Below are 15,201 nucleotides of genomic sequence, written 5' to 3'. Positions count from 1 at the left end.
TTACCAGGAGCAGCATAGGGTGTAGGAATCAGAAGGTGTGAACTGGTCCTCTTTAACTTGTGTCCCTGGAAAGAGGCCTTCAGGCTCACTTGTTCAAAGTTCCGCTGCTGTGTGCTCAATTCACCTCTTGGCCTGCATCGGTTTGATGTGGAGTGTTGTGCGGCACCTTACTATTGTATCGCCACTGGGCTTAAGTGTGCTTAGGAAAGGTACAATACACGCATAATGCCATACTGTGTAGTGTGTGCACGGTAAGTGCATGTGCTGGGTGTATGTAGTCCTTTGTGTGATACAGTGTATGACGGATGCAGCGCAGTGCTGTGCAGGCATGTTAAATGCTTCTACTGTGTGTATGTGTGCCCGTCAATGGTAAATACATGGCAGGCTATGAGTTCCATTTTCGAGGCCCCAAGGCTGCCTATTGAAACATAAGGAAAGGAGGTACTGAAATCCCCTCAGACAGATTTGGTTATTGCTGCAACTGTGTGAGCTAGGTGGGAGACACTGGAGAAGGAAGATCCAGGTTTCCCCCATACACTGCAAAGGGTGCTCTTTGATTCAGAGAGAGGTCAAAAGGAAGTGGCCTAGGCACATCTCAGAAAAAAGATGGAGCTATCAACTTTGGTGTTGCTCCTTCTGTGACAGGCTGCGTTCAGGAGGAAGAGAGGAAAAAGGAGTGGGCATTTCAAAAGGAAGCAACCCCACCAACAAACTTCAAAGACGAAAGACCCTAAATCACATTTGGTGTCTGGAAATGGACAATAAGAAGAGGAAGTCGGCTTGTGCAAGAAAAAGCTTCTGCCTGTGGCCAGGACTGCGTCCCAAGACCTGCTGGTTTCCCTACTGAGTGAGGGAACATTACCCAGGAAATCCATGACCACCTGCCCTGGAGCCTGCAGCACCTACCTGTTTTTCAAGACCACTGTGCCCTGTAAGGTAGAGGAGAATACTGGAGAAAGCAAGGTCCAGTAGGGAATCCTGTTGAGTAAATTCCCTTAGTGAGGCATGAGGAAACAGCTGCTCCACAGATCGGGCTTTGTCCTGTGCAGGACAAATTTGACGATCCCTGTATACCAGAGGAGAGCCACAGTGAAATGAGCTGTGTGTACTGATGCATCGATCAGGCTGGAGCCCATGTGCAGTGAGCGATCAGTGACCCTTTATGCCAGAAGAGGCCACAATGGACAGATTGCAAGGTGGAGGTGGTCATAGCCTTTGCACAGTGAAGAGTCACCAACTCTGTATGCCAGGAGGCGCTGCCATGCAGGCAACTGCTGTGCTGATAGGGTCAGTGCCTGTGTTCAGTAGAGATACAGTGACCAAAGGGGACCACTGGAACTAACAAGAAGTGTGATCTGATTAAAAACGTCGCCAAAGGAGTGAGGCCACCATGGCAACCCCTACATACCTACACTGGGACAAGGGATTATCATCAGAAGCTTTCGATAATCAATTCCCCTACTGTAGGACAGACTATACATTTACCCTGGCAGGAGGAGCAGCAAGGAAATGGTGGTCAGTGGAGGAGCGTGACCGCAATTCAGGAGTTCGGGGATCGTTGAGTGCAGCCCACTTTGGCCATGTAGTGAACTTACTTTAACCAGCCTTTGCTCCTTCAGCAAATGCAGAGGGGGGCATGCTCAGGAGCTTCAGACACTCCGATCCTGCAGGTGCAAGTAAGACTGAGTTCGGGTCAGTCAACCCTGGGGAACCCTTGTCTACTAGACAGCGCTGCAGCGCTGGAACACTTTCAGCTTTGATTCAGAGTTGGAATGACTCTTGAGACTCTGACTTCTACTGGGGCTTACCTTGGATGTAGCCGAAAGTTAATCAGGAATACCCATGAGCACTAGCGCGAGGAGGGAGTAGGACACAGGGAACTGCCTACGAAACACTAGAGCCCTGACCTCAGGAGGACTGTGTAGTTTGTGAATGTTGTATTTCCTTTTGTGTTGCTGGAGGTAAAATAAAATACTTCTTTTATAAAAAAAAAATAGTATTTTGTGGAGTGGTGAGCATGTGTTCACCCCCATTGTATCCACAGCCTACCCACCCGAGAGAGCTTTAGACTGCTCGGACCACACTATTCCTGAGAGTCAAGTGCTGAAGGGGTAATTCACATAGTTGGTCAGGATCCATAGTAGGTCGGGCCCAACTTGTCAGTTGTGAAAGGCCTCAGCGCCCCATGGTTGGGCCCAATAGCCCCTTTTTGCCCCCTGGCCCTCTGAAGGGCCACCATCACTTAATCTGGGGCCCTTATGATAGCTCCATCAGTATTCTAACACATATGTGGTCATATCTCCATGTCACACTAAAGCTCACAGACGTAGCTGTCTGAGTTGAAACACTACTCCTTTATGAAGAAGCAAACTCATTTTGTATGTGTTAACTCTAGCATTGATTTACAAGTGAAAGCACTATGTATTTATGTCTTATTTCTGAGAGCCCATGTTAATTTTGCCTCAGGAAACCAAGGAAGTGAGGCTTCGACTGTTGTGCATATTCTTTACAGCATCACAGGTCTATATAAAGGGCTTGCACTCCTACTGTATCTTCTAACATATGCTATCATTTCAAACTGACAAAGTAGACCGGATGCTCAGAACTAGTATTGTGGGGCCACTAGTTCAGCTATCAGCGTCAATTGGCTTCAGAACACAATCAACATAAAATTCAGTGAACAAGAATTTCATCACTGCTGTGGCCACAAACCCATTCTCTATTTATGGGGAATGTATCTCTGGGGGCACTACAACTTCCTAACCATTTCTCTCCATTGATTACTTTCATCACCAGTTTTGGGGTTGGTATGGATTTAAGTGTGTTTAATCCCTCTGCCACCACTTCACCAGAGAAGGGCAATTCCCCTTTGGGCTTGTAAAATACATAGGACGGCTAATGTATAATTTATACTTAAATTCCCTATATTGACAGCATCACTGGGGGTATCTCAGCCATAAGCTTGACGTATCTGGGAATATCCTATGCTGAATAGTTTTAGTTATATGTGGAATAATTCATACTGTGGCAGCTTAAATAGAGCGTTGCCCAGCACTTTTCAAGATGTCATAAAGTTACTTTTTCTTTTGGGAGGTGCAAGCAGTACCAACAATTTTAAACTCAAGAAAACAATACAATAACATTCCCAACCCAAAAAATATCAGCAAATGTAGGAATACAAAGACACCAAAATGATAACTAGGTAGGAAGAACTGGAGACATCAGTTTTTAAAATTTTAAAGAAAAAAAACCCCACCAAAACAGATTCAAGTGTGCATTTGCAGCTCACTGGGACCTGGGCACAATTTCAGACCAATGATGGATAACAATTGTTTAAAGTCTACTTTTCTGTTCTCAAAGTCTTCCAACAGGGCAAGGTCCAAGGCTGAATCACATGAGGGTCATTAGAAGTCAGATGCATCACCATCAAGTTTCTGCTGAAGCCGTTTGCAACAAAACTCAATGCAGGACAAAGCTGGATTTTCTAGCCATTGAAGTACTTTGATGCTGAGATAGATTTGCCACCTCGCCCAGCCCAGGCTTTTACCTTCAGACGTTATCACTTTTTAGGGTCTGGAAAGCCACTAGCAGGACAAGAAAGCCGTAGCTGTAGCCAGGCAGGGTTACACAAGGATGAATAATGCTATTACGAAGTCCCACTACAGCCCTTTTCTACACATCAAAATCTAAGTGTGCTGAACCTGGATATCTTACCCGCCGCATATGCTCCCTCCTTGTTGAAGAGCCAGTACTTTGTTCTGCTCCTTCATTGGTGGAAAATGACTATGTCCCAATTTCCTCCACCTCTCGTAAAAGCTCCCCCTGGGGACTCCTGAAGCCCTCTTGTCCTCAGGGCAGTCTTCCAGGCTCAAGGCCTCTTTCCAGCAAGAGCTACTGCGGGGCTCAGACCTCTGTGGTCAGCTGGGGCCTCTTGGAGTTAAGAATTATTCTCCATTTTCTGTGTAGCAAAATTACAGTCACTCGATCCTTGGAGAGCAGGTCCTGTCCCTGGGTAGCTGCAGGAGTCAGGAGTCATTTTGTTCCAGGAGGATATTCTTTCTTCAAGATGTTTAACTTCCCAGGTAAGGGAATAGTCTGAAGGTTGGTGGTAAGGTGGCAGTTGTATCCTGCACACTAGCACACTAACCCTTGAATAGAAAATTTCCTACACCCAATCCTGACTACTTCCTTGAACTATCTACGCCTTTTTCAGTACTTCCTCTTTGCTTTAGTGAACAAATTCCAAGAAAGTCTTAAATTACAAAACAGTTGTTCCCTTCAGCAGTCTGGCGGGCCTGGTCCTTCCCTAGCCACTCCCCTATTCCGTTCCCCTAGTCAAGTGAGGTGCCCTCCCTTCTGTTAGGGTCCACACTGGTGTCCCTTCTTGCTGGGGTTGGAGCCAAAGTCTAGGATTGTTCTGGGAATGAATGAGAGAAATTTCTGCCTGCGGAACATGGCATCACGGAGTCAAAAGAAGATGTATTAGGCTGTCCGTTGTTCTGCAAATTGTTACTGTCTTCCTCTCTTATAGCTAAATGTTGTTAAGTAGCAAGTTGCACCCCTACCTTTCTGTGTTAGAAGCCAAGGCATTGTCCTCTGTAAGCAAAGTTGTTAACTCCCAGCCAGGAATTTGTATAGGACCTCTGGAACAGGGCTATGAGGTAAACTGATTCTAAACTAATTTTTTTAAGTTACTTCGCGATTACAGTAATAAAAGATCAATGTACACCATCGAATTACACTTTGAAACTAACTTGTCGTGATTTTTCTATCATTTCCCCAGTTGAAAAGAGAAACTAAGGGTTTGAATACAATTTAGGCTGTAACTGAAAAAGGTAGTTTACACACACACCGGAAACTGGGTATAATATGTTCTCACAGTAAACAACTGTCCACAAGCAATGTAAAGTATGACACATTTTTATATATTATGCACTGTGGGCGTACATGGCACGTGTTAGAGCTGACTTAACTAATGTATAAAATATTATTTTCCCACATGGCAAGGCTCCTTTCCCTGTCATTCTAGTGCTTTTAAACTTCAGACTAGCCTGAGCGCAATGGTACTCCCTGAACACATACATGTTGTTCCATATTTGGGTGATGTAAATACACACTACAACCCTTATATACTTTTAACTTCCATGCCACTGGTTCAATTTCTGCACCAAGTTACAGTGGCCTTTAGGAGAAAGGTAAATAAATAAATTGGTTGAAACCAATTTTACAGTACCCTTTTAGGGGCAGAACACATGGGATGTGGCACATATTGGCACATATTGGCAGTGTCACAGCGCATAGAACCCTAACATCAGTAAAAACAGGGTACAGATAAAGGTTAAAGATCCACGGTGACTGAGCAGAAAAAGTGAAACAGACATTCTGTAATTCCTTCTCAATCTATGTCCCTTTTAACCTTTACTGCCAACACTTCTGCTGTATTTAGTAAGAGTGGATATAGCGCCTTGAGTGAAGGGTAAAGAATAGACACTGTAATGAGCATAAAGCACTTTCCGCCTCCTCGTTGGAATTTATTCATGTTATCTCTCTCATTCACTCTCTATTGAGGGACATTTACAACCTCTGCTTCTGCTTTCTTCCAAGTATATTACATCTACATATTGGTGACTCACACAGGTGTGTACAATGACAGCAGGCACAATTTCATTAAACTATATTCTGGAAATCAGCTGCTGGAGATGTGTAGAGAAGTAGTGAGATGACTTGTCAGTGGCACTGAGATGAAGGGAAGCAAGAGTGGAAAGAAGGGGATGATTGAAGGTTTGGAAGAAGAGGTAATTGGTTTGTTATAGGTATTATGTGCAAATTTGGAAGTTGCACAGGTGAGAGAGTGTTGACCAGAAGTGCTGACCTCCAGAACAGATTCACTTGAGTTTGGTCATAGGTGAGTACCATTAAAATGGTAATTCAGTTAAAAAGGTTTGTAGTGAAAAAGGTGAGTTTGTGTCTGTGCATGTGTGTACTCTGGTGCAAATAGCTTTGTGAACTATACACATGCTATTTATAAAGTGCATTTGGGAGTATATACTTAAAGTCAGCCATGTCATGAGAAAATGATGTCCCAGCATCTCAGCATAAAATGAAACTGTGGATTAGATCTGTCAATCACATCATCACCATTTGTCATCATTGATGGGTAATTTGATTCTCACTGAATTTTGATAGGAGAACTTGGACAATTAGGGACAGCCACAGTAGCCCAAAATCAGTACATTAAAGAATGGTCTGTTGACACACTATGATGGATGGAGTATAACTGCTGAGTTTGACATTATATATTTTCTTTCTTTTTCCATTCTCTATCTGTCTTTCCGCCAGGGCTTTTAGGCATGGTGGCTCATATGATGTATATGACGGTGTTCCAGGTTACTGTTAACCTCGGCCCAAAAGACTGGAGACCTCAGACCTGGTATTACGGTTGGTCCTTTGGGTAAGTTATAAAAGGTGTCACAGTTGTAATAGAGTAGTTCCACTATCAGAGCAAAGACAGATATTCTTTGTATGCTTATAGAGTCTAGACCCAGTACTATGGAAGTTTTGAGTTTTTGTTATGTTACGTTATGCTACTAGGTGTTTTAAAGAGTAGCATATACAAACTGGTAGTATTTTAGTGCTAAAACTGTATTGGTGCATATTGAGTTTAAAAGTTGCATGATGTAAAATAAACCGTTCTTGAAAACTTCAACAATTTGACAACTGAAGGTGAAAGCAGGACCTCAGTACTAACATTCTTTACAATATGGGATGTCAGAGTTGGCTAGGTTAAACTTAGAAACAGTGGGTGACTTTTAAAATATGTTAGTGGTCAGTACTTCCGTAAAGGTTTTTCAGCATCTTCTCATCCAGACGACTGTGCGAGTGTGGTCTACACAGGGCAATCTATTCACTGTACCAGACATTAGCATGTAAGACTCTCATATAAAACAGTGGTGAGATGGCAAACCCCGGCAAACCCCCCGCAACACAAGTTGTGACTTGGATACAAAAAGGGGAAGAGAAGTATTTTGGGACCTGCTGGTGAAAATTAATGAAACACATGCTAGGGTAATCCCATGTATGCCAAGCTTTACCCTTCACTGTCGGAAGTAACATTAGATGATCAGTGGTTTCAAAGATCTAACAAAATCAGGGATTGGGTGCCTTTATAATTCAAATCTATTCTGTGATCAAAAATAAAGATAGGACCATCAGTTCAGTACTGTGTCAGGGACAAAAGCCACCATGTAGCAGATGAGAAAGACTGGGATTTTCTGAACATGTTTGAAGCTGAAGCAGGCAGCTTTTTGTAAATGTTTCAAATAGGAATTGTGAATTTGTCAAGAAAAATCAGTCAGCTCAACATGAGCTTTCATCACCAAGGGAGGTGCTACTGCAGCTCTGAAGTATTCAAATGCAATTATCTAAGATTGACTGATGACCTGGCAAGCAAGACATCCGAATTGTAGCCCTCTTTTTTTGCAAAATTAGTGCTGATTAAAGGTCTGGAAAACAATACAGGAGAAAAGTGGAATGAAATCAATAGGTATAATCTGGGTTTTTCTGGTTGTTCGTGCTTGCTACGTTTATAAAAAACTAATTTGGTAAGTTCTTACATGTTTTGGAGAACAGGGAGATGAGGGGTTCAGAAGTATTGGAACTTGTGAGTTATTGTACCTCCAAGATTCCTTAGGAGGGTTCTAGATAACTTGAACATCTTATTTGATAACTATGTTTGTAAAGATTTGTAAAGATTCTATGCCTACAATTTTAATTTTGGAGGCAAGTACAATACAAAGTGTTATCCAAGGGCCCATTTAATGTAGCCATTTCCATTCAGTCTTATGCATAGGATATTTTGCCATTCAAAGTTTTAGCATTGTGAAAAACTGGGCTGATTGAAGAAGCCCTCTTCACTTTTTGTCCCCCTTTTTACCTGATACTGGGGATTTTTTACCCTAAGTGTGCCCTGGGGACTACTAATCAGCCCCAGTGCCAGTGCTCTGTTTAAAATGGTATATGTAAATTAGCCATATTTTAATTGGCTCTGACAACCTACCTATAAGTCCCTAGTATATGGTAGGGCATGTAGGCTTAGGGAACCCAGTGTAGTCAGGGCATCGGCGGGTGCCCTGCCGTGGCCTCTGGTGTCATTGTAAAAGCATGCCTACCTTGCAGGCTGCTTTTAAAATAAAGCTAACCCCAAATTCGACTTTGGAATCAAAAGTACTTCCAAAGTCCTAAACGACCTTATTTTTACATATAGGTCACCCCTAAGGTCTGCGTTACGTGCCCCAAGGGTTGGGTGCAATGTAAATATAAGCAGAGACTTTATAAAATATGTTTTATTATCCTTGGTGAGGGAAAAACAGCCAAATTTGTTTTCTCCATTGTAGTACATTAGCTCAATAGGCTAACACTGGGAGACTTTATTAAAAAATATTAAAGTCTCATTTCCACTAGAAAATAGCTAAATATGTCAAGTTTGATATCAAATTCAAAGTTAGAATAAATCCAACAACTTGCCAAGGTTGGATTTATTATAACTAGTACAGAGAAAGAGTTTTAGATCTCTTTCTAAAAAGTTACCAAAATCAGACCTGTAGTACCATTTTCTCATTGGTCAGTCTCTGGCAGCCTGAGCCAAGCTACCTTAATGAGGTGTGAAACGGCCTGGGCTTAAACAAAGAAAGCATCTGCTGTTGCAGCAGATGAGAGAGCAGGATAGGGGTAGATTGGCCAAACTGGTTTTCGAAAGAGGGAAAGCCACTTGGGACGGAAACTAGTCTGCCCCCATTTTCTGCTTTCCCAGCCAGATGGGAGCCCCAGTAATTACATTAGGAAAGGGGCTGGAAGGAATGTGTTAGGGACACTTAAAACAAAAAAGAAGAATGCACAGTTCCACAGGAAATGCAGATTCTCACTACCAGTTCGGGGAGAAGTCAACTGGTCCCTACAAGCATTAAATACTCGGAACAAGAGCCCTCACTCACCTTTCGGTGACATGCTTCATCTTTGTGCTTTGCTCCTGGTCAGACCAGCACTGCAATGCTTGACAGGCCCCTCGAGGGGGCTCTTTGCCGGAGATCTTTTAGAAATATTTGCCAGTGGTGAGTGCAATGATGTGGGATTGGTGAAAAAACTGTTAAAATTGACTAGGGGGATCCAGAGGAATGACCTTTCTTATGAAAATGGAGCCCCTGTCAAGGTTAAAAACAACTAAGGTGGGGGAAGTTAAGTACAATGACCCAATTCCCCTCCAAGTATGTCTAGTCGTGTGTAATGTACCCCTACTCTAAGGATTGGCTCACAGGGTCAAGTGTTGTTAATCCCTACACTCCCTATTACAAACTGGCCAACATGTTTCTTGCTCTAGTAGTCATAAGGATCTATTTGCGATTCATCAGGACCTATAAAAAGAGAAACCTAATCCTCACTGTCATGTAGACACATACCATATGATTCATTGATGATATGCTAATCTAAGCAGGAACCTGGAAGTGAAGTAAGAAGAACTCGTTACTCATACAGTGCATTGACAAAAAGTAGTACAGCTCATCAAGTGCCAATAGGTGTCAGGCAACACAGTGGAACCACCTCAAACAACTTCAGTGCTCAAAGGGAAGTGAGACGTGCTGGGGACCCCATCTCACTACACAGACCTCCTATAGTAGATAGGACGGCTCTTACCCTCCTTGAATCAGATGGATGGACCCAATGGGGATAAAATCGGACTCGCGTTGTTCAACAAGTATATTAATCTGCACACATGGTTAAAAGAAAAGAGAGAACAGAAAAATTGTTACTATGCACCAACATGGTGTACGCCTCCTATAACAAATAGGAACAGATAAACACCAAATATTATGGAGGCTGAGAATCAAAAGGCTTGAGTATCTTAAAGGAGGTAAACTTAGCCACATCAGTGGTGGGCTTAGCCAGAGCCCACGACAGGAGAGATTTTCTCCATGATGGATTTCTAAAGAATGTTGCTTTCTGGTATTGATTTTTTCCACACTTCACAGGAAGTGGTCACCCCAGAGTGTGACACCCTGCATCCCATTGGTCAGGGGTGCCCCACTGCTTGCCAACCCAAGAGCAAATATATATATGGCAGAGCTGCCCAGCAATTCAGATCCTTGCTGGAAGAAGATACTAGAGAAGAAGGATTGCCCTGCAAAACCTCCGGTCTGCACCTGAAGGACTACACCTAGAAGGACTGCAGCAGCTGCACACTTTGGCTTCACCAAGAAAAGGACTCTGCCTTGCTTCAGCAACTCCAGGTGTGGAGTCCCGGTAAGCTATAGGTACAGGGGAGCTGATCAGAGTCCCCTGCATCAAGTCCTGCAAGAAGAGCCCAGCTGACGGGTGTCCAGTGGCAATTTAAAGATTCTAACCAGGTGCACTCTGGGAACTGTAGTGCCAACTTCCAAGGAGCAACTCAGAGCTTCTGAAACCTTGAATCAAGTTTGTGGACACTTCAAGGATCCAAAAATGACTTCTGGAAGAAAATCTAGCAGTTTAGACTGACCTGACGTCGTGAGCCAAGCCAGCTACTCTCAAACGTGACCCAGCCTGAATTTCAGGTTTGTCCCGCTGAATGCTTTGCAGCTCCAGACTTCCAGGATTTGACCGGGGACTCTCGGAAAGGCAATCTGACAATGCTGCATTGAAATCGGATTGCTGGAGAGGTCAGCATGACATTGAGGGAGAAATGCTCCAGAAAAACTTCTAAGCGCAAAGGTAAAACTTTGACTGAGGTCTCCCACTCAGTGTATCTGAGCAGGGCTCCATCGCAGTCAGCCTCAACTTTTGACTTTGCCCCAGACCAGATGTCCCCAATTGGCGCTTTTTGTTTTTAGCCACTAGAAAGTGTCTTTTTACATTTAAACTTTAAAAAAATCATGTCTCCAGTTCCCTCCATTGGATTATTTGTCATTTTGGTGTTGTTGTATTTCCTATTTTTACAAATTGGTGCTAGATATTTATTGTGTGTTGTGTATTACTTAATTACCGTTTTGTTGATATTAAATGCTTTACACAACTGCCTCCTAAATTAAGCCTAACTGCTCGTGAGCCAAGCTACTAAGGGGTGAGCAAGGATTAATTTATTGAGACCTTGACTTGACCTAGTGGGGGATTGTGGCCTATTGCTAATTAGAGCATTGGAACGTTGGCAGCTCCATTGAAAACAATGGAGTGCTGCGGGCTTTTACTGGCCGGTAAAAACCCGCAGCGCCAACATTCCAATGTTCGCTTTGTTCACAGCAACAGCTGTGAACAAAGCCTCACGGAGCCCGAGGGGATTTTAATCCCCTCGTGCTCCGTGAGCAATCTGTTTTATTTAATAGAACATTCTGCTCTGAGTGGCAGAATGTTCTAATAGCCTTAGAACCTGCTGTAGCCCCTTGTTAAAGGCCCTCGTCTTTGGCTCAGGCCTTTAACGCGGGAGCGGGCCTTTAATAGCCGGTAGAGCCCGCTACGGCGGGTTCTAAGGCTATAGTGTATCTACATGCCCTTACCAATAATCCACTTTCCAACAAGTATACACTAACTACAATAGGAATTTAATCACAAGCAGTGCTTGCTTCTCAGGTCATAAAGTCATAGGCGGCAAAGTGAAGTGAGCATGCCGGTGTAATCTTTTTGGACAAAATAGCTAGCCAGTTTCAAAATCTTTTCATCTTATTTGAGGGACATCTATTTGCAAAAGAAATGAACAAGTGATCTCACTAAAAGTCATTAAGGACCACCACGGGTAAAGACTAATTCCATTGTGTGTGACTTAATTCACCAAGTGAAATAGATACATGGCTGTCGAGTTACCAAAGTTTATGATGAAGGATCATCACCCTACAGATTAGAATCTCAGAAGAACAACAGGGTATCAGATTTAGTGTTGAAAGGACCAATGAATTCCAAAGAGAAAAATGTGTAAGGTGCCAGCCTTGTAAACAACAATGTGCCTAAAAGCAAAGCAGCTAGAGATACTGCTGGGTACATTTAAAATAGCCATAATTAAGTCCTGAGGGCAAAATATAGTCTTACAAGTGAGTTCCTTGTGCATAGTAGGTACAAAATATAGATTACCACGGTCTTAGAGCAAGTCATGAAAATTCCTATTTAGATGTTTTTGATTTTTTTCGATTTAGGGATTCCAAGCAGTCTAGATCTGCTTCTTGTATAATGTTATCTACATGTGAATTGTATTTAACCCCTTAGCATGAAAGTGGGCTAGTGTGGATTGTTTTGTGGGTCATATGTGCAATCTTGAAGTTGATCCTTGCTTCAAGGTGGAGCTAGTGAAGCTGCCTTAGGATGGTAGTGATGTGGTCCTCCTGTAAAAAGTCTGGTAGCAGCATGGAGTTTAGCTTTCAGTGGAGCAATTGAAGTTTTGGGAAGGCCAGAGAGTACTGCATTTCCCACATGTGCGTGTGTGATAGTAAGCAGCAGTACTCTGTTTCTAAAGTTGAATTTGGGAACAAAGTAGATGTAGTTGGCACGAGGCAGATTTAGATAGTTTGGCCATGTATTAAAATAGAAAAAATGGCATAAATTAATTTAGATTACACAGAGAACAGAGTTATGTTTATTAGTAGGCTGTTCATATGATATTATCAGATTATTCCTGAGCACTGCTCTCTTCATTATATCGCCTCCAGCTTTCTTTTGCCTCCATCGCTTTCCCTGTTTAACCTCTTCAGCTCTCTAACAAAGTAACTCTAATAACCTCATTAGCCAGATTTCCTACTTCATAATCAACATTTTCATCAGCATTGTTAAACCTGCTTTGTTGCATTATAAAACCATTAAATAGTGCTTACCCAGAGAACAATGTAATGGGGGACTACCTAAAATGCCAACACAATGCTTGGGAGGCATTTGTAATTATTATTATAATCTGAAGAAATTATTAGAAATGCATTAATATGAACTGTTAGCTCAAGTTCTCGTCCCTGCTCCCTACATGGAGAACAGAGAGATCATTGGCAGAATATCGTGTCCACTTAGCAACCTGCATAATGTGTCACATAGGGTGAGCCCTGAAAATGGCAGTGTACACATACTTGTTGAGGAGGAGGCCTGCTTGTTCACAGTCATGGATGCAGCCAACAGCTTGTCTCGCCCCACACCTTCTTTACCTCCATGTGGGTCATCACTTGGAAGTTTACAACACTGCAGTTGGAGGACCATGATGAGTCTGTCTTTGTGAGACTCATCACTGCGAGGAAGTAAGCTGATACTGGTGGCGTCATATCAAGTTTGAAACTGACCTAGGTAGAAGAGCAGATCCATGCTTTTATGTGGGAACAGGGCCAATACATTCTTTACACGACTGAAGGTAATGTCTCCTTAGAAAGTTACTCGGTGGGGGAATTATACCTGCAGTAAACTCCCCCATGTTTTGAATGTTGAGATTGAGACTACTCAGGCCACCCATACCCTATCAAAGACTTCCTCAATTAATAGATGTTAGCTTGGTAAAGGTCAATTAAGGTTATCTAAAACTAGGGATCATCTGCATTTAAGGGACATATGTATTACTGGAAATAGGTCTTTAGAGTTAATAGACCACAGGTGTCTACAAACAATAGTATGTCCCTCACTGGTCTTCAATGCTGCCACAGAAACAATACCTTAAACCTGCATTTATGGGGACACCAAAGTGTGTTCCATGTTCCAGAGGGCCCTTGTTATAGAGGGTAAAATTATACTAAGGAAAGTTGGGCTTCTTCCCAAATTCCCAAAGTAGTTCACTAGGTACGGTTATTCTAGATTTCTTCAGTTTACTCTTTCCCCAAGTAACATGACACAACAGGCTGCAAGAGGCACCATTTGCAACCACAACCATGGAAAATAAGCATCTTAAGAACAAGAACAAGAGACAGTTTCTTACTGTTTGCTTGGGTGGGGTTAATAGAGTGTACTAGAATGCAGAACCTAGACAGGAGAAGGGGTTTGGCCATCCACTTTTTCAATTCCTAATGCCCATCCCCAATGTATGTTTGTATGTGTGCGTCCCTTATGATCACTCATCTTGTACGTTCCTTCATTTTAAGTTTGGTCCTAGCAGGCAGATGGAAGTCTCATTCTATTATTCATAGATCAGAACATCCTTAAAGCTGCAGGATCTATATACACTAACACATCAGTACTTGTAGATGGTTCATAGGAATGTGCTGTTGAAGCCATTCTAGATCTCAGGATACATGGGGGAGATGTGCAATATCTCATAGTGTGGAAGGGATATGATGCATCAAAGAGCTTGTCGGAAGCAGCAACTTTTTTTTTTTTTTTTTTTTTTTACACACAACCAGGTTAAAGGCTTTTCATGCAGCTACGCAACACAAGCCACCAGTGTAGCAGGAAGAAGGAGAAATGTCGGGAGGTAGGTTATTACTGTCAGGACTTTAACCAGGGGAACACAGAGGATACATGTGTAAGAAAGTACTAATCGGATACAGAAATCATATAAGCAAGAAATACTGGAGAATGTTAAGATCTCCCACTGTATAACTAGATGTGGGCTTCAATGTTTTTCAAAAGCTTTTATACTATGCCTTCACTTTAATGACTTGTGGAACACCAGTTCATTGAATGAGATATGGTTTCTTAAGTGATAATGTAACAGACAGAACTGTAGTAGTGGATAATGAAGAGGGCCAAAAACCAGAAAGGAAACCATATATTCAATAGAAGGGAGAACATCTTAAAGCACTATGAAAATAGTTATTGTATGCTAGCTCAACTAAGTAGACCCAGGATGCCCAAACTAACAGCTAACCCATAATATAACACACCAAGTACTGTTCTAATGACTGATTGATTTTACACTGTGCTTTCTGAACCACTTAAATACATTTGTCATCACTGGTTCTTCTCAGCTGTGTAGTGAGAATATTAGGCGGAATGTCCAATTCTGTTTCTTATTCTTCAATTAAAGGGCAAGAGAGAGGGTCAGTTTTTCCTTGTCTCTTCCTCAGGCAATATAAAACATCATAGTGAAATCAGGAGAAAAAAAGAGTCCAGCTTAAATTGCTGCATCTCATTGATTCCACAAAGCCCAAATTATGGTTGGTCCATACATTCACGTTGTGCTTCGCTCCCTTAACCAGTGTTGTCATCAATTAAAGACCTGTTCAGTGGCTAGCAATTCTGTAATAGATAAAATAGTTTATTTTTGTGGGTGAGAAGGTGTGAGAG

General features: G+C 42.4%; 1 protein-coding gene across 1 annotated transcript in view; it reads left to right on the top strand.

Moving 5' to 3' along the window:
- Positions 1–15,201, top strand: part of LOC138246216 (germ cell-specific gene 1-like protein) — a 68,060-nt gene that overhangs the window by 40,697 nt on the left and 12,162 nt on the right. The window contains exon 4 of the mRNA XM_069200605.1: positions 6,340–6,451. Within this exon, the coding sequence (XP_069056706.1) occupies positions 6,340–6,451 (112 nt within the window). The remainder of the gene's footprint in view (positions 1–6,339; positions 6,452–15,201) is intronic.

The sequence above is a fragment of the Pleurodeles waltl genome, chromosome 7, assembly GCF_031143425.1.
Source record: "Pleurodeles waltl isolate 20211129_DDA chromosome 7, aPleWal1.hap1.20221129, whole genome shotgun sequence".
NCBI classification, from domain to species: domain Eukaryota; kingdom Metazoa; phylum Chordata; class Amphibia; order Caudata; family Salamandridae; genus Pleurodeles; species Pleurodeles waltl.
Note: the sequence above shows the minus strand (reverse complement) of the source record. Positions and strands in the feature narration are given on the sequence as shown.